The sequence below is a fragment of the Oncorhynchus tshawytscha genome, linkage group LG03 (genome assembly GCF_018296145.1).
Source record: "Oncorhynchus tshawytscha isolate Ot180627B linkage group LG03, Otsh_v2.0, whole genome shotgun sequence".
Classification (NCBI taxonomy): Eukaryota; Metazoa; Chordata; class Actinopteri; order Salmoniformes; family Salmonidae; genus Oncorhynchus; species Oncorhynchus tshawytscha.
The window spans coordinates 57,244,554-57,264,377 of NC_056431.1; the positions used below are offsets into that span (position 1 = coordinate 57,244,554).

A 19,824-nucleotide genomic window follows, 5' to 3' on the forward strand; every position below is an offset into this window, starting at 1 on the left:
GCGGGTCTCTCAGGAGAGGGAGGGAGAGAGAGCGGGTCTCTCAGGAGAGAGAGCGGGTCTCTCAGGAGAGGGAGGGAGAGAGAGCGGGTCTCTCAGGAGAGAGAGCGGGTCTCTCAGGAGAGGGAGGGAGAGAGAGCGGGTCTCTCAGGAGAGGGAGAGGGTCTCTCAGGAGAGGGAGGGAGAGAGAGCGGGTCTCTCAGGAGAGAGAGCGGGTCTCTCAGGAGAGGGAGCGGGGAGAGAGCGGGTCTCTCAGGAGAGGGAGGGAGAGAGAGCGGGTCTCTCAGGAGAGGGAGGAGAGAGAGCGGGTCTCTCAGGAGAGGGAGGAGAGAGAGCGGGTCTCTCAGGAGAGGGAGCGGGTCTCTCAGGAGAGGGAGGGAGAGAGAGCGGGTCTCTCAGGGAGAGAGCGGGTCTCTCAGGAGAGGGAGGGAGAGAGAGCGGGTCTCTCAGGGAGAGAGCGGGTCTCTCAGGAGAGGGAGGGAGAGAGAGCGGGTCTCTCAGGAGAGGGAGGAGAGAGCGGGTCTCTCAGGAGAGGGAGGGAGAGAGAGCGGGTCTCTCAGGAGAGGGAGGGACCGGGTCTCTCAGGAGAGGGAGGGAGAGAGAGCGGGTCTCTCAGGAGAGGGAGGGAGAGAGAGCGGGTCTCTCAGGAGAGGGAGGGAGAGAGAGCGGGTCTCTCAGGAGAGGGAGGGAGAGAGAGCGGGTCTCTAAGGAGAGGGAGGGAGAGAGAGCGGGTCTCTAAGGAGAGGGAGGGAGAGAGAGCGGGTCTCTAAGGAGAGGGAGGGAGAGAGAGCGGGTCTCTAAGGAGAGGGAGGGAGAGAGAGCGGGTCTCTAAGGAGAGGGAGGGAGAGAGAGCGGGTCTCTAAGGAGAGGGAGGGAGAGAGCGGGTCTCTAAGGAGAGGGAGGGAGAGAGAGCGGGTCTCTAAGGAGAGGGAGGGGAGAGAGCGGGTCTCTAAGGAGAGGGAGGGAGAGAGAGCGGGTCTCGAGGGAGAGAGCGGGTCTCGAAGGAGAGCGAGACCCGCTCTCTCCCTCTCCTCGAGACCCGCTCTCTCCCTCTCCCTCTCCTTAGAGACCCGCCCTCTCTCCTTATAGACCCGCCCTCTCTCCTTATAGACCCGCCCTCTCTCCTTATAGACCCGCCCTCTCTCCTTATAGACCCGCCCTCTCTCCTTATAGACCCGCCCTCTCTCCTTATAGACCCGCCCTCTCTCCTTATAGACCCGCCCTCTCTCCTTATAGACCCGCCCTCTCTCCTTATAGACCCGCCCTCTCTCCTTATAGACCCGCTCTCTCTCCTTATAGACCCGCTCTCTCTCTCCTTATAGACCCTCTCTCCTTATAGACCCGCTCTCTCTCCTTATAGACCCGCTCTCTCTCCTTATAGACCCGCTCTCTCTCCTTATAGACCCGCTCTCTCTCCCTCTCCATATTGACCCGCTCTTTCTCCCTCTCCTTATTGACCCGCTCTTTCTCCCTCTCCCCCTCTCCTTACTGACACTCACTCTCAAATCAAACTGTCACATGCGCTGAACACAACAACTTTAGACCTTACCGTGAAATGCTTATTTACCAAATAAATGAAAGTAATAAAAAAAAGAAAATAACAATAACGAGGCTATATACAGTTGAAGTCGGAAGTTTACATGCCAAAACTGTAGTTGGTAAGTGTAAGTCGGTTAGGACATCTACTTTGTGCATGACACGTAATTTTTAAAACAATTGTTAACAGAGATTATTTCACTTATAATTCACTGTATCACAATACTAGTGGGTCAGAACTTTACATACACTAAGTTGACTGTGCCTTTAATCAGCTTGGAAAATTACAGAAAATGATGCCATGGCTTTAGAAGATTCTGATAGGTTAACTGACATCATTTGAGTCAATTGGAGCTGTACCTGTGGATGTATTTCAAGGCCTACTTTCAAACTCAATGCCTCTTTGCTTGACATCATGAGAAAATCAAAAGAAATCAGCCAAGACCTCAGAAAAAAATTGTAGACCTCCACAAGTCTGGTTCATCCTTGGGAGCAATTTCCAAACGCCTGAAGGTACAACGTTCATCTGTACAAACAATAGTACGCAAGTATAAACACCATGGGACCACGCAGCCGCCATACCGCTCAGGAAGGAGACACATTCTGTCTCCTAGAAATTAATGTACTTTGTTGTGAAAAGTGCAAATCAATCCCAGAACAACAGCAAAGGAACTTGTGAAGATAATGTAGGAAACAGGTCCAATATCGACATAACCTGAAAGGCCGCTCAGCAAGGAAGAAGCCACTGCTCCAAAACCGCCATACAAAAGCCAGACTGTGGTTTGCAACTTCACATGGGCACAAAGATTGTACTTTTTGGAGAAATGTCCTCTGGTCTGATGAAGCAAAAATATAACTGTTTGGCCATAATGACCATTGTTATGTTTGGAGGAAAAAGGGGGAGGCTTGCAAGCCGAAGAACACCATCCCAACCGTGAAGCACAGGGGTGGGAGCATCATGTTGTGGGGGTGCTTTGCTGCAGGAGGGACTGGTGCTCATCACAAAATAGATGGCATCATGAGGATGGAAAATTATGTGGATATATTGAAGTAACATCTCAAGACGTCAGTCAGGAAGTTAAAGCTTGGTCGCAAATGGGTCTTCCAAATGGACAATGACCCCAAGCATACTTCCAAAGTTGTGGCAAAATGGCTTAAGGACAACAAAGGCAAGGTATTGGAGTGGCCATCACACAGCCCTGAACTCAATCTTATAGAAAATATGTGGGAAGAACTGAAGAAGCTTATGTGAGCAATGAGACCTACAAACCTGACTCAGTTACACCAGCTCTGTCAGGAGGCATGAGACAAAATTCACCCAACTTATTGTAGTAAGCTTGTGGAAGACTATCTGAAACGTTTGACCCAGGTTAAACAATTTAAAGGCAATGCTATACTAATTGAGCGTATATTAACTTCTGACCCACTGAGAAATGTGATGAAAGAAATAAAAGCTGAAATAAATTCTCTCTACTATTATTCTGACAATTCACATTCTTAAAATAAAGTGGTGATCCTAACTGACCTAAGACGGGGAATTTTTACTAGGATTAATGTCAGGAATTGTGAAAAACTGAGTTGAAATGTATTTGGCTAAGGTGTATGTAAACTTCTGACTTCAACTGTACAGGGGGTAGCGGTAGTGAGTCAGTGTGCGGGGGTACAGGTTAGTTGAGGTAATTTGTACATGTACAGTAGGTAGTGGTGAAGTGACTATGCATAGATAATAAACAGAGAGTAGCAGCAGTGTACAAAACAAATAGGGGGTCAATGTATCGCTTGCTGTGCGGTAGCAGACAAAACAGTCTATGACTTGGGTGACTGGAGTCTGTACAATTTTATGGGCTTTCCTCTGACACCGCCTAGTATATAGGTCCTGGATGGCAGGAAGCTTGGCCCCAGTGATGTACTGGGCTGTTCGCACTACCCTCTGTAGCACCTTACGGTCAGATGCCGAGCAGTTGCCATACCAGGTGGTGATGCAACCGGTCACGATGGTGCAGCTGTAGAACTTTGAGGATCTGAGGACCCATGCCAAATCTCTCCTGAGGGGGAAAAGGTGTTGTCGTGCCCTCTTCCCGTCTGTCTTGGGGTGTCTGGACCATGATAGTACGTTGGTGATGTGGACACCAAGGAACTTGAAAAACTCTTGACCCGCTATACTACAGCCACGTTGATGTTAATGGGGGCCTGTTCGGCCGCCTTTTCATGTAGTCCACGATCAGCTCCTTTGTCTTGCTAACATTGAGGGAGATATTGTTGTGCTGGCACCACACTGCCAGTTCTCTGACCTCCTCCTATAGGTGGTCTCATCATTGTCAGTGATCAGGCCTACCACTGTTGGATAGTAAATGATGTGTTGGAGTCGTGTTTAGCCACGCAGTTGTGGGTGAAGAGGGAGTACAGGACTAAGTACTCACCCCTGAGGGGCCCCTGTGTTGAGGATCAGCGTGGCAGACGTGTTGTTGCCCACCCTTACCACCTCGGGGCAGCCCGTCAGTTAGTCCAGGATCCAGTTGCAGAGGGAGGCGCCGTCCCAGGGTCCTTAGCTCAGTGATTTGTTTCGTAGGCACTAAGGTGTTGCACGCTGAACTGTAGTCAATGAACAGCATTCTTACATCTGTGGATCTGCATCCACAAAGTGTCCAGGAGGATGCTGTTGATGTGAGCCATGACCAGCCTTTCAAAGCACTTCATGGCAACTGACGTGAGTGCTACAGGGCGGTAATCATTTAGGCAGGTTACCTTTGCTTCCTTGGGCACAGGGACTATGGTGGTCTGCTTGAAACATGTAGGTATTACAGACTGGGTCAGGGAGAGGTTGAACATGTCAGTGAAGCTGGTCAGCACATGCTTTGAGTACACTTCCTGGTAATCCGTCTCACGCTCCTTATTGAATCTCCCTCTCCCCTTTTCTGTTTCCTAATCGTCTTTCTCTGTGTTTTATCTTTCCATATACCAGGGAGGGCAGGCCTTTCTCTCTGCTATGGAAATGACCTTTCAGCTCCAGATACACAACAGGCCCATAGTAGGCAGAAGGCATTCATGACCTTGGCTCCTGACACCCTCCCTCCCTGAAACAATGTGTTGTCTGGTATATGTTAGATGTTATTGTTCTGTGAACACTCACATTAAGCATAGCTTTTTACAACCCTTCATGTGATATGTTTTATGGCCATTATATTTCAAGTGGCTAGTGTGTCGATCTGAAAACCACTACACTGCACAGCAGCACAAGCGAACACAATAGAGTAACAAGCGAGCAGGCCAATAGTCACAGTAAAAGCAGCCTGCCTAAATAAAAGTTAACAGAACAAAAACAGCAAAACCAAATCAGCAAACTCAATGACAACAACAGCTGACAGCTCTAAACAGCCTCCATCCCATCAACTTCAAAATAAGACATTTTATTCCACAACTGCCAAAGTTCTATCTAGACAACAAAGAGCCTTTATCCTCTTTCCACCATGATGCAGGCCAGGAACAGAACGAGCCTAAAAATAAAGCCTTCCTTTTCATGTGTTCCTGGTGCAGACATGGAGAACATTGTCTATTTCCTGTTTTGACAGCAATATGAAAATCCACAAATTCAAATGAGATTATCTGCCAGTGTCTCCGTGGTGTCTGATAACATTCCTGTCTAGTGGTGTAAAACACATACCCCGGTGCGGTCACTGTGGTGCTCACATCACATTATACTCAGACACACGCCTCGCCACGGACTCACGTTAACCTACATCAGCTACTCTCCACCGAGGGTATTTTACATCCTCCCCCTTCAGATGTAGCATTTGTATAACTGATTCAATTAATCACTTATTAACTCAGCTTAAATTCAATGAACCAATTTATTAACTCAGCTTAAATGATATGGCCGCAACACCACATGCATGTGTGTAGGTTTAGTATTCTGTGTGTGTCAGAGATATGACTAATGAATCTCCCTCAGTTGCACAGTGGTGTGAGCACAAAGGAAGAGATTAGAGACAGAGAGTACAGAGTCAGTCTCAGGTTGATGATGCGTACAGCAGGCAGTAAAGAACCAGGCTAGCACTGATATGATGACCTTCTCACCATCTCTTGGTCTCTCTTTCGCGCTCCCCCTCTGTCTCTCTCGGTCTCTCAATAGCGGGAGTGGAGAGAGATAAAATGAAACAAGTAGAGTCGTGCATCATTCCAATATGTGATCTGAGCGCATTGCACAAACACAGAGACACGATATGCTACTGCTCTGTGGTCGTGCCATGAGGTTAGAAGCGGTGACATCAGCCCATTGAGAGGCGTCTGTGATGCGTGAAGCCTAACAAGCGTGTCTGCCCTGGGAAACAGTTGGGATCAAACATTTGAGTCTAAACAAGCTCTGGTCCAATCAGACTACTGCCAACCTTCTGTGCTGCTTATCAAATATCAACTGACATCTAATATATTTAACGCTTCTCTGAACCAATACTGCCACCTTTATAGGGATAACTGTGAAAACAACTTTAAGGATAAACCACTGATATTCAGCAACACCGACATTTTCTTTCTATCATTGAAAACAAATGTGCTTCTCACTCAACACAGTCACCTGTAGGTTCAAGTCTTACCTGAGGTTTAAGGAGGTGAGTGACTGTAGGTTGATGATGGTGTCAGGAATGGTCTTGATACAGTTGTGATAGAGGTTCAGCATTTCCAAGGCAACCAGGTGACACACCTCTAAGGGGACCTCCGCCAAACGATTCCTCGACAGGTCTGAGAGAGAGAGAGAATAGGAAGAGACAGATATCACCTGTAGTTATATACTAGTGCCACTAGGTGTCTCTCTCCCTGGCCCAGGACCTCCCCTCCAAACAAGCCAGTTCAGCCAAGCTATCCAAAGCCTACAGGCTAACACAATATTTCCTGTACTGGCTCCCAGCAGCAAATAACAACATTGATAACAGCTGAGGCCATAATAACAATTAGCCACTGTGTTCAGATTAGCTCCTCTCCACTCCTGCCTACTGTTCCAAGGTGATTTAGTGAATTCAGCTGGGATGACCTAAAGCACTCAGTCAATATAGAAGCCTGTGTTCCATTATGGACACCACAGGGGAAGGAAGTTCTGTTAAAAACACTCAGAGACAAAAAGGCTACTCATAGTTGATCTTCCGCTCTAGGAAAACAGCTTCAGTGTGACTCAAAGCACTGCTAGCACTAGTAGCGCTGACTGGAAGTAATGACTAAGGCCTGAAAATAACATCACGATGTGTGTGTGTGTGTGTGTGTGTGTGTGTGTGTGTGTGTGTGTGTGTGTGTGTGTGCACATGTACTATGTATTTAGAAAAGACCAAATACCCACAGTGAATGGTGTCAGTGTCATGTAGCATCACTATGACCCCCATCCTACTATGCTTCAAATCTAATGGGACAGCTCCTGTTACACTACAACATGACAGACCGATTAAGGCTCAAACTGAGACACATATTAGGGGGTGGGGATGTGTGCATGTATGTGTCTGCATGGCGGCAGTGTAGGCTACACAACAGGTCATGTGACACTGATGATGACATGGCCTAGGGTAGGGTAGGGTCAGGTCAACCCCCCCTCCCGCACACACACACATGCTCCACCACCCTTGTAAATTTGAGCATTCCCGTAGTAATCACCCCCCACAAACCAGACACAGGAGCCTCAATGTATTTCATGACACACATGAACACACCTTCATAAATGTGTGCATGCGTGACATTTCATGCAAGGAGACAACCATGTGACTGTGACAAAGATAAGACCAGCATATCCTGCATCTCGCTGCAATTCACTCTGGGTAGTTTATCTTCAGATTAGGCTAGTTCAGACAGCTTCCATGACAACCCAGACTGTCTGGAGGATGAAGACCTCTACTATTAGGAGTAGTGTCCTCCTGTCACACACATCATCTTCTCTCTGTGCTACTCTTCTAAAGCTGTGTCCATTCCCCTGCACTGACCCCAGCCAGACTGAAGTGTTGATCCAGAAAGCAAACCCCCCTTGCTCTTTTACAGCCCTCTAAGTGCCTCATATTTCCACTGTACAGCAGCTGAACCACATCTCCCTCAGAAGTGGAGGACAACTAATAATCCCTCCTCCCTCTCCATCGCTTTCCAAGCTCTGCCTCACTTTCCCAACAGAGTTAGCCATCAACTCGAAGGAGCACTCACTCAGCACGTAGACTAAATATATAGACACAGCTAGCGGTCTAGTTAGTTTAAAGTCATACCTATATACTTACACCCACTCACAAACATCTGAGAAACCTATTCATACAAGCATGCACACACACACAAACACACACAGATGGCCTTCAGTCAATGCAGAGCATGCTGGGAAGGGAACTACACCAGACCCAGTACAGGAAGCCTTAAAAAGGAAAGGCTCACCCATTTTTTATAGGATTTTTGATGTTCTACTTTTTGTTGACGAAATTCATGCTAATGTTGGGTTTTTGAGCTAGTGCCCAATAGATTCCCATTCACTCCTTGAAGGAGTGCTCCTTGTCCCAGAAATCGCCCAGAAGGCACTGTGTGGCAATAGTCCTGAGCTGCAACAGATTTCCACAACGATTTTCCATGGCGTTATAATAAGGTTGGTAGCGACAACATTTTGTTCACAAAAAATATTGTTCTCACATAGTGTAATTTAACACTGTAAATTAAAGGCATTAGTAGATTCTTCCTCCAACACTAGTGTGATGTACAATCACATGGGGAAACATGTAGCCCCCATAACGCAGGCAGACAAGTATCCCGCTTAGGTTCTGAGAGGCTTAGAACTATGCAACTCTACAAAATGTGATTGAGAGGAAGCAGCGTGTGTGTGTAGGCAGTAAACAGTTATCAGCACTATGAGTTATCAGACAGCAGACCTCTTTTACTGAGGGGCTAACGTCTCCCTACAGAGAGCACTCTGGACCATATGTTGATTTGCATAATTTCCCCTCTATATGAGAGAGAGAGAGAGAGAGAGAGAGAGAGAGAGAGAGAGAGAGAGAGAGAAAAAGAAAGAAAGAAAGAAAGAAAGAAAGAAAGAGAGAGAGAAGGAAAGAAAGAAAGAGAGAAAAAGAAAGAGAGAGAGAGAAGGAAAGAGAGAGAGAGAAAAAGAAAGAAAGAAAGAAAGAAAGAAAGAGAGAGAGAGAAGGAAAGAGAGAGAAAAAGAAAGAGAGAGAAAGAGAGAGAGAGAAGGAAAGAGAGAGAGAAAGAGAGAGAAAGAAAGAAAGAGAAAGAGAGAGAAAGAGAAGGAAAGAGAGAAAGAAAGAGAGAGAAGGAAAGAGAGAAAGAGAGAGAGAGAAAAAGAGAGAAAGAAAGAGAGAGAAGGAAAGAGAGAAAGAGAGAGAGAGAAGGAAAGAGAGAAAAAGAAAGAGAGAGAAGGAAAGAGAGAGAGAAAAAGGAAGAGAGAGAAGGAAAGAGAGAGAGAAAAAGGAAGAGAGAGAAGGAAAGAGAGAGAGAGCGAGAAGAGAAGGAAAGAGAGAAAGAAAGAGAAAAAGAAAGAGAGAGAGAGAGAAAGAGAGAAGGAAAGAGAAAGAAAGAAAGAGAGAAAAAGAGAGAAAGAGAGAGAAAGAGAGTTTGAGTTTTAAATACTCTTTATTGGGTCTGGGGGCCCACCACACAATAAATACTCATACAAAACCACAGTTACACATCAATTAAAAACACAACTCCAATTCCTCCTCCACAGTAACTACACACAACAGCCTCTGTATACCCCATATACTCAAAAACAGATCGATATTGTTGACAAGTTTGTAATAGGCAAACTCAACCCTTAGTCTCGCTGCCAACATTCCCTCCAGCATTCCCACCACATCCACAGACCCCTGTCCCCGAATGCTGTTCTTTCGGGTCTTCCATATCGCTAATTTTGCTGCCCCTAACACAAAATTAAGCAACACAACTACACCCTTTTGACTGAACCTGTACTTTGGCCCAAATATATACAGTTGGGAAGAGAAAACCTCTCCCAACGTTGAGAACCAATCAGTGATCAGTTCAATCATCCCAACCAACCTGGGACACAATAAAAACAGATGTGCCAGAGATTCAGACCCAGCACAGAATGGACACCCCTCCCCAACAGTAGGATCCAGGTGTACCAGATGCATATTGGTGGCTATAGCTCCATGTATTATCCTCCATTGGAGGTCAGCTGTCCTCTTATCAATAGGCAGTTTATATAATGATCGCCAACAGCCTTTTGGAGAGGCACCTGGACCAAGCACATCCGCCCACCTCGTCGATTTTACCCCTTCCAGGGAAGAGGCATGGGACACCTTTACACATATTCTGTACATGGCCTTCTTTCCCACCTCCTTGAACTCCCCAGCTCCGGGGTATCGAAGGAAAGCAGCGTCCCCACGTCCTCTTCAAATGCCCCCATCGCAGCACTAACAATCAGTGCAGGGAACACATAATCCAGACCCTCCTTCCACCGATCAGAATTGGAAGTGTCAGTCACATACTGCAGATGAAGCACTGGCAAGGAATCGCAGACCTCATCGACGACCTTCCTCAGTAGACGAGATGATCGGATCCCCGCTCTTTCTCCCAGCTCCTCCAATCTGCTCCTGCTCTGCATCAGATGACCCAGCTTGGTACACCCCACGCCTAACAGGCATGAACGTAGGCTAGCTGAACCCAGAACACGGGACTGGATGGCAGTGTTGTGAAAAAGAGGCTCTTCAAAAAGCCACATCCCTGGTGGCGTGCAGGCCTTACGGGACTTGACAAAGACTCTCCAAGCCTGCATAACAGACTCATAAAATGGAGTCAGGCCAGTCAAATCACCCCCTCCAGCTTTAAGAGGAAAAGATGCTTGTCGAAGCCCAAACAGCCCGCTCTCCTCATCAATATGTAGGCTGTTTCGACCCAGCTAGAACAGTCTCTGTACAACAATCTCTGGGCTGCTTGGAGCCTGAAAGCCGTGATCCTAGAGGAAATGTCCACCAGGCCTTGCCCACCCTCGTGCAGTGGCAGGTACAGGGCTGCAGCTTTAATCCAGTGTTGCCCAGACCAGAAGAAATTGACAAGGGTCCTCTGAAGCTCTTGTATCAGACCCTTTGGTGGCTGTAAAATCATTAGTCTGTGCCACAGGGTAGAAGCAGCAAGATTATTAGCTACCAGGACCCGTCCCCTATAAGACAGCTGGGGCAACACCCATTTCCACCTTGACAGTCTGGCACACACTTTCTCCACTACACCCTCCCAGTTCTTTTTTTGAAAGACATCGGAGCCTAGAAAAACCCCCAAAGTCTTCATTCCATCTCTGCCCCACTGAAGCACCCCTGGTAACCATGGAGTAGACCCCATCTGAAGCTGACCTGCCCACAGCGCTTCACTCTTTCCCCAATTGACTTTAGCTGAGGAGGCCCCCTCATACACCTTTAAAGCGTTTGAGAGAACCTTAACATCCTCACCCCTGTAATAAAAACTATCACGTCATCTGCATACGCAGACAGTGCTATCGTGGGACCCTTCGTTACACCTGGCACAAAGAAACCAGTAAGCTTCGCTCTTAAAAAACAAAGCATTGGTTCAATCGCCAGACTATATAACTGCCCTGAAATTGGGCATCCCTGCCTGATGCCCCTTTCGACAGGGATGGGGCAACTTAAACCACCACCCACCTTCACCATACACGAGGCTCCAGCATACAGTAAATTCACCCAAGACAGAAAAACATCCCCAAACCCAAAAGCTTTCATTATTTTAAACAAGTACTGGTGGTCCACACGATCAAAAGCCTTCTCCTGATCCAACGAAAGTAAACCCACATTTACATCAGACAATTTACAAATGTCTAAAACATCTCTTATCAGAAACAAGTTGTCAACAATAGAGCGATCAGGTACACAGTAGGACTGGTCCTTGTGGATCAACAACCCCAGATACTCTTTCAACCTGTTTGAGAGACATTTAGAAACAATTTTATATTCTGCGCACAGCAAAGCAACAGGTCTCCAATTTTTTATGAGAGCCAAATCCCCTTTTTGGCAACAGTGAAAGCACTGCACGTTGACAGGATACAGGAAGAGAACCCTCATGAAAAGATTCACACATCACTTCATAAAAGTCCTCCCCAATAGACCCCCAAAAGTGCTTATAAAACTCAGATGGTAACCCATCGATGCCAGGGGCTCGGCCTGTTGAGAGCTGCATAACAGCTGTGGACAGCTCCTGCAGTGTAATGTCAGCGTCCAATGCGACTCTCTGCTCAGGTCCCAATTTAGGAAGACCATGTAACAACTGTTCAGTACACATAGAGTCACAATCCTCCGCCTTATAAAGGGACGAGTAGAAATCCACGGCATGTTGACGCATTTCAATATCATTCGTGGTCACCTTCCCATCAGGGAGACGAAGGCATACCATCTGTTTACGTTGAAATGTCGACTTTCCTAGGTTAAAAAAAAAAGCACTAGGAGCATCCATATCCTTGAGGGAAGCGAAACGAGACCTAATCAAGGCACCCTTCACTCTTTCATGCAGAAACGACCTCAGTTCATGTCTCTTGTCCTGTAAGTTCATGACTAGTCCAGGGTCATTCTGAGTGAGCAGCTTCAATTCAATAGATTTGATGTCCTGTTCAAGGGCCTTGATAGTCTCTTTAAATTCAGTTTGAGACAGAGCAGTATACTGTTGACAAAAACTCGTATTTGGGCCTTCCCAACCTCCCACCATTGTCTCAAGGACTCAAAATTCCCTTTTATACCCCTCCATTTTTCCCAAAACAACAAAAACCTGTCACAAAACATGACATCATGTAACAATTTAACATTAAAATACCAGTAAGGTGATGACCTTCGTGGACAGGACAAGTGAATATCAACAGTAACCATATGATGATCAGAGAAACCCACAGGAGTAATGGCACACTTTCCAACCCTACTACAGTATTGCTCAGATACATACAACCTGTCTAACCGTGCTGCACTGACACGACCTTCATTAATTTTTAGCCATGTGTACTGCCTAACTTTGGCATTCCTTACTCTCCACACATCAGAAAGCTCAAACTCAGTTAATAGGCCAGACAGGCAAGTGGCTGACCGCAGGTGAGGTTCTTCAGCGGTGCGATCAACAGTAAAATCCACTGTACAGTTCCAGTCACCCCTAAAACCATACACCCCTCTTGGTCACACTGTCTTAACATTTCCTTTAGTTGATCAAATACAGCAATACGCTCTGTACCCTCATTAGGAGCATAAACATAAAAAAAAAAAACAAACAAAAACCCCATAACATCCACCTTGACCAATAAAACCCGACCCTTGACAATCTCTGTTGTAGATACCACAGTCACTCCTAAGCCTGAGGAAAACAATATTGCCACCCCAGCACTGAAATTAGTACCATGACTGAGTACATGCTGCCCCTCCCACCACATACCCCAGTCAACCTCATTTTCCTCATCGCTATGTGTCTCCTGTAGGAAAACTACATTAAGCCTTTTCTGTTTTATTACTTCTAATACCCAAGCCCTCTTATTCCTGTCCCTTCCCCCATTCATATTGAGAGAACCTACCCTTAGTACCTCCATGTAGAAAAGAGAAAAGAAAAGCAGAAGAAACCACAGAGAAACCAACGAGAAAAAAGACACCCTATGAAGCATGATCATCGTCATTATTTTTTTCTTCTCTTAACCTGAACACGTTTCCCACCACCTTTGCTGCTGCAACAGCAGTAATAAATTTCCTCAAGCGAAACCGCTTCTTCTCACTCAGCTGGTCTAACCCCACCGTCTTCTGTAACATCACAGCTGACCTCACAAACTTATCAACATCAAAATAATCTGCCAATTTGACAGATTTCCCAAAAGTCTGATCCAGAAACTCATTTACCTCCTCTAGATCATAAACTGAGTCCGCACCAGCAGCTGTCATATCTAAAGAGATATCCATATCCTTCTCTTGATCCTCCTCAGCTGAGAACACAGACAACTGACTCCCTCTACCACATCCCTTTCAACACTCTCCACTTGCACCTCATCACTCGTACCAGGCATCTCCTCCACTATCTGGGAGACTAGCCCCACCTGAACATCACTACTCATAGTGGGCATCTTCTCCACTAACTGAGAGCCTAGCTCCACATGAACCCCAGCACTCGTAGTGGGCATCTCCTCCACTACCTGGGAGCTTAGCTCCACATGAAAACCCTCCTGTACTTCATTACTCGTAGTGGGCATCTCCTCCACTACCTGGGAGCTTAGCTCCACATGAAAACCCTCCTGTACTTCATTACTCGTAGTGGGCATCTCCTCCACTACCTGGGAGCTTAGCTCCACATGCAAACCCTCCTGTACCTCATTACTCGTAGTGGGCAACTCCTCCACTACCTGGGAGCCTAGCTCTACATGAACCCCAGCACTCGTAGTGGGCATCTCCTCCACTCCCTGGGAGCCTAGCTCCACATGAACCCCCTCCTTTACCCCAGCACTCATACTGGGCACCTGCTCACCAGTCTGAGGAACTGGCTCTTCAGATACATCCTTACCTTCTACAACAATACTTTTCTGTAGCATAACATTTCCTTCTAATACAAGTTGCAACCCCGTGCCCTCAACACGGATAACTTGTTCCTCAGCAACAGGTGCTTGTGGCTGCTCTACCGCTGTCAGCTCACCTCTCCCTACATCAGTGGGCCCAGGCGTTATGATGACCACCTGTGCCCCTCCCTCTGCCTTCTCCCTTTTCGGGCAAGCATGTCGCTTATGACCAACATCCCCACACTCAAAACACCGTTGACTACCCGTACTAGCATAAGCCATATACAATCTATTGTCATACTTGATTTTAAACGATAACTCTAAAGTCTGCTCCGGTGAGTCCAAAAACATAAACACCTGTCGCCGAAATGACATTACCTGTTTCAACGCCGGGTGTTTGCAACCCAACGGGACAACCTTAATTGAACTGGCGAACTTCCCAAAGCGCAATAACTCGCGCTCCAATAGCTCATTAGGAATAAACGGTGGTACATTTGAAATCGTTACCCTTGTTGACGGAGAAAAAAGCGGCGTAACTTGAATAAACATTCCTTTAAGAAGTACACCATGCTCAACCATCCGATCAACTAGACACTCTTCTTTAAGAAATACCACCACAGCTTTATTCATCCGGGATGCATACGCAATATTCTCATAGCCTACCTTCTCTCCTACGGCGACCAGAAACTCCTCCACCGTGACAGCAGCTTCAGTAACACACCTAAAGCCATGCCGAAGTGACAGGGACGGCATCCCCATTCGGGCTGCCATCCCCGCCAAAACCAGGGTAAAGAGACGAAAACAAAAATACTTAATTCTACCACAACAAAAATAATAACGTTAATCATGCATCAACAAAAAAAATGCCACCAAGAAATAGCAAACCGAAAGAAAGTTGTGAATATCTAACTCTCCACAACACACGCACTCCTTCACTCAAACAATTCCCAGCATGCACCAATCACTCCCAGCAGCAGAAGAGGAGAGAGAGAGAGAAGGAAGAGAGAAGAAAGAGAGAGAGAGAGAAGGAAAGAGAGAAAGAGAGAGAAGGAAAGAGAGAGAAGGAAAGAGAGAGAGAGAAGGAAAGAGAGAAAAGAGAGAGAGAGAAGGAAAAGAGAAAGAAAGAGAGAAAGAGAAAGAGAAAAGAGAGAGAGAGAAAGAGAAGAAAGAAAGAGAGAAAGAGAGAGAGAGAGAAAGAGAGAGAGAAGGAAAGAGAGAGAGAGAGAGAGAAAGAGAAGGAAAGAGAGAGAGAAAGAGAAGGAAAAGAGAAGAGAGAGAAGGAAAAGAGAAGGAGAAGAAAGAAAGAGAAAGAGAAGGAAAGAGAAGAGAAAGAAAGAAGAGAGAAGAAAGAAAGAAGAGAAAGAGAGAGAAAGAGAGAGAGAGAAAGAGAGAGAGAAAGAAGAGAAAGAGAGAGAGAAAGAGAGAGAGAGAGAAGAAAGAGAGAGAAAGAAAGAGAAGAAAGAGAGAGAAGGAAAGAAAGAAAGAAAGAGAGAGAGAGAAGGAAAAGAGAGAAGAGAAGAGAGAGAAGAAAGAGAGAAAGAGAGAGAGAGAAGAAAGAGAAGAGAGAGAGAAAGAAAGAGAGAGAAAGAGAGAGAAAGAAAGAAGAGAAGAAAGAGAGAGAGAAGGAAAAGAGAGAAGAAGAGAGAGAAGGAAAAGAGAGAGAGAAGAGAGAGAAGAGAGAGAGAGAGAAAGAAGAGAAGGAAAGAGAAGAAAGAGAAAGAGAAGGAAAGAGAGAAAGAGAGAGAGAAGGAAAGAGAGAAAGAGAGAGAGAGAAAGAGAGAAAGAGAGAGAAGGAAAGAAGAGAAAGAGAGAGAGAGAGAAAGAGAAGAAAAGAGAGAGAAGGAAAGAGAGAGAAGAGAGAGAAGAGAGAGAGAAAGAGAGAGAGAAAGAGAAGAAAGAGAGAAGAGAGAAGGAAAGAGAGAAAGAAAGAGAGAGAGAAAAAAGAAAGAAGAGAGAAAGAGAGAAGGAAAGAGAGAGAAGAGGAAAGAGAGAGAGAAGGAAAGAGAGAAAGAAGAGAGAGAGAAGAAAGAGGAAAGAGAGAAAGAAAAGAGAAGAGAGAAGGAAAGAAAGAAAGAAAGAGAAAGAGAGAGAAAGAGAGAGAAAGAGAGAGAGAAGAGAAAGAGAGAAGAAAGAAAGAAAGAGAGAGAGAAAGAAAGAGAGAGAAGAAAGAAAGAGAGAAAGAAAGAGAGAGAGAGAAGAAGAAAGAGAGAGAAGAGAGAGAGAGAGAAGGAAAGAGAGAGAAAGAGAGAGAGAGAAGAAGTTGAAAGAGAAAGAGAGAAAGAGAGAGAAGAAAGAAGAGAGAGAAGAGAAAGAGAGAAGGAAAGAGAGAAAGAGAAGAAAGAGAGAGAAGGAAAGAGAGAGAAGAGAGAAAGAAAGAGAGAAAAGAGAGAGAGAAGAAAGAGAGAGAGAGAAGAAAGAGAGAGAAAGAGAGAAAGAAAGAGAGAAAGAGAGAGAGAAGGAAAGAGAGAAAGAGAGAGAGAAGGAAAGAGAGAAAGAGAGAGAGAAGGAAAGAGAGAAAGAGAGAGAAGGAAAGAGAGAAAGAGAGAGAAGGAAAGAGAGAAAGAGAGAGAGAGAGAGAAGGAAAGAGAGAAAGAGAGAGAAGGAAAGAGAGAAAGAGAGAGAAGGAAAGAGAGAAAGAGAGAGAAAGAAAGAGAGAAAGAGAGAGAGAAAGAGAAGGAAAGAGAGAAAGAGAGAAAGAGAGAAAGAGAGAGAGAGAGAGAGAAGGAAAGAGAGAAAGAGAGAGAGAAGGAAAGAAAGAAAGAGAGAGAGAGAGAGAAGAAAGAGAGAAAGAAAGAGAGAGAGAGAAGGAAAGAGAGAAAGAAAGAGAAAAGAAGAGAAAGAAGAGAAGAAAGAGAGAGAGAGAGAGAGAAAGAGAGAGAAAAGAGAAGAGAGAAAGAGAAGAAAGAGAAGAGAGAGAAGGAAAGAGAGAAAGAGAGAGAGAGAGAAGGAAAGAGAGAAAGAAAGAGAGAGAAGGAAAGAGAGAAAGAAAGAGAGAAGGAAAGAGAGAAAGAAAGAGAGAGAAGGAAAGAGAGAAAGAGAGAGAAGGAAAGAGAGAAAGAAAGAGAGAAGAAGGAAAGAGAGAAAGAAAGAGAGAGAAGGAAAGAGAGAAAGAAAGAGAGAGAAGGAAAGAGAGAAAGAAAGAGAGAAGGAAAGAGAGAAAGAAAGAGAGAGAAGGAAAGAGAGAAAGAAAGAGATAGAGAATGAAGAGATCGAGAGAGCATGTGTGTGTACTGTTATCCAGCACTCCTAGGCATGGAACGTGTGTGTGTGTGTGTGTGTGTGTGTGTGTGTGTGTGTGTGTGTGTGTGTGTATGGTTGGTGTGTGGGTGAATGTAGCTTATGGTTGGAGGGGGAATATGGGGGAATAGGAGGAAAGGAGCACAGATGAGACGGACAGGTGGAGGAGTGAATCACTGACTGAGCAGCAAGGTGGTCTCCTAGTCTGCCCACTTGTGACCCATAGACACAAAGCTTGTAGCACCCTCCCAACCTGACACACTATGGATGCGTGTGTGTAATTAATAGATAGGAGTACCATATGCCATTGCCAAACCAAAAAACATTCCCCTTCACACACACACACTGCACATGCTCAAGGCCCAAGGGTGAGATGTGTCAGTATTCTACCCCACTGCCCTTTACATGACCCTATAGTGCTGGGAACCACACACAAATGCTAGGGTTGTGAACGTTTCAATTCAATTTGAATCGAGAAGCTCCAACCAAAAATATTTTTTTCCCACAAAATTAAAAAGGCACATTTCTGAAATGTTCAACTTCATATTCATCATTTCCAGCACCACCCAAACATCAGCATGTGAAAATAGTGCGTTTCTATGTTTTGTAGTCAAAAAGATAACGAGGAAGATAAGTGTTTCCAGTAACATCAACTGATCATTAGACAATTAGTAGGCATTATTGGTTATCACTAGAGGTTGACCGATTAATCGGTCAACCTCTAGTGACGTCATCTACAAAATTGCTTCCAACACTCTACTCAGCAAACTGGATGCAGTTTATCACAGTGCCATCCGTTTTGTCACTAAAGCACCTTATACCACCCACCACTGCGACTTGTATGCTCTAGTCGGCTGGCCCTCGCTACATATTCGGCGCCAGACCCACTGGCTCCAGGTCATCTACAAGTCCATGCTAGGTAAAGCTCCGCCTTATCTCAGTTCACTGGTCACGATGGCAACACCCACCCGTAGCACGCGCTCCAGCAGGTGTATCTCACTGATCATCCCTAAAGCCAACACCTCATTTGGCCACCTTTCGTTCCAGTTCTCTGCTGCCTGTGACGGGAACGAATTGCAAAAATCGCTGAAGTTGGAGACTATTATCTCCCTCACCAACTTCAAACATCTGCTATCTGAGCAGCTAACCGATCGCTGCAGCTGTACATAGTCTATAGGTAAATAGCCCACCCATTTTTACCTACCTCATCCCCATACTATTTTTATTTATTTACTTATCAGTTGAAGAGCATGCATTTAGTTTTACTTGCATTTAAGAGCAATTGGAGGCCACGGAAGGAGAGTTGTATGGCATTGAAGCTTGCCTGGAGGGTTGTTAACAGTGTCCAAAGAAGGGCCAGAAGTATACAGAATGGTGTCGTCTGCGTAGAGGTGGATCAGAGACTCACCAGCAGCAAGAGCTACATCATTGATGTAGAGATGTTCCAAGAATTGAACCTTGTGGCACCCCCATAGAGACTGCCAGAGGTCCGGACAGCAGACCCTCCGATTTGACACACTGAACTCTATCAGAGAAGTAGTTGGTGAACCAGGCGAGGCAATCATTTGAGAAACCAAGGCTGTAGAGTCTGCCGATGAGGATGAGGTGATTGACAGAGTCGAAAGCCTTGGCCAGATCAATGAATACGGCTGCACAGTAATGTTTCTTATGGGTGGCGGTTAAGATATCGTTTAGGACCTTGAGCGTGGCTGAGGTGCACCAATGACCAGCTCTGAAACCAGATTGCATAGCAGAGAGAGTATGGTGAGATTCAAAATTGTCGGTAATCTGTTTCTTGACTTGGCTTTCGAAGACCTTAGAAAGGCATGGTAAGAGTGGGGATGACCACTTTCCAATCTTTGGGAATCTCAGACGACACGAAAGAGAGGTTGAACAGGCTAGTAATAGGGGTGGCAACAAATTCGGCAGATAATTTCAGAAAGAAAGGGTCCAGATTGTCTAGACCGGCTGATTTGTAGGGGTCCAGATTTTGCAGCTCATTCAGAACATCAGCTGACTGGATTTGGGAGAAGGAGAAATGGGGAAGGCTTGGGCGAGTTGGGGGGTGCAGTGCTGTTGACCGGGGTAGGGGTAGCCAGGTGGAAAGCATGGCCAGCCGTAGAAAAATTGTTATTGAAATTCTCAATTATAGTGGATTTATCAATGGTGGCAGTGTTTCCTATCTTCAGTGCAGTGGGCAGCTGGGAGGAGGTGTTCTTATTCTCCATGGACTTCAGTGTCCCAGAACTTTTTTGAGTTAGTGTTGCAGGAAGCAAATTTCTGCTTGAAAAAGCTAGCCTTAGCTTTTCTAACTGCCTGTGTATAATGGTTTCTCGCTTCCCTGAAAAGCTGCATATCACGGGGGCTGTTCGATGCTAATGCAGAACGCCATTGGATGTTTTTGTGTTGGTTAAGGGTAGTCAGGTCTGGGGAGTACCAAGGGCTATATCTGTTCCTAGTTCTAAATTTCTTGAAATGGGCATGCTTATTTAAGATGGTTAGGAAGGCATTTAAAAACAATAACCAGGCATCCTCTACTGACGGGATGAGATCAATATCCTTCCAGGATA

The 19,824-nt window shown here is 45.7% G+C and overlaps 1 protein-coding gene across 6 annotated transcripts in view; it reads right to left on the bottom strand.

The window, feature by feature from the left end:
* The window catches only part of LOC112239644 (leucine-rich repeat and calponin homology domain-containing protein 1), a 126,450-nt gene that overhangs the window by 60,259 nt on the left and 46,367 nt on the right, over positions 1 to 19,824 (bottom strand). For all 6 annotated transcript variants that reach the window (XM_042319726.1, XM_042319723.1, XM_042319720.1 and 3 more), the window contains exon 2: positions 6,123 to 6,267. In XM_042319726.1, coding sequence (XP_042175660.1) covers positions 6,123 to 6,267 — 145 coding nt within the window. The remainder of the gene's footprint in view (positions 1 to 6,122; positions 6,268 to 19,824) is intronic.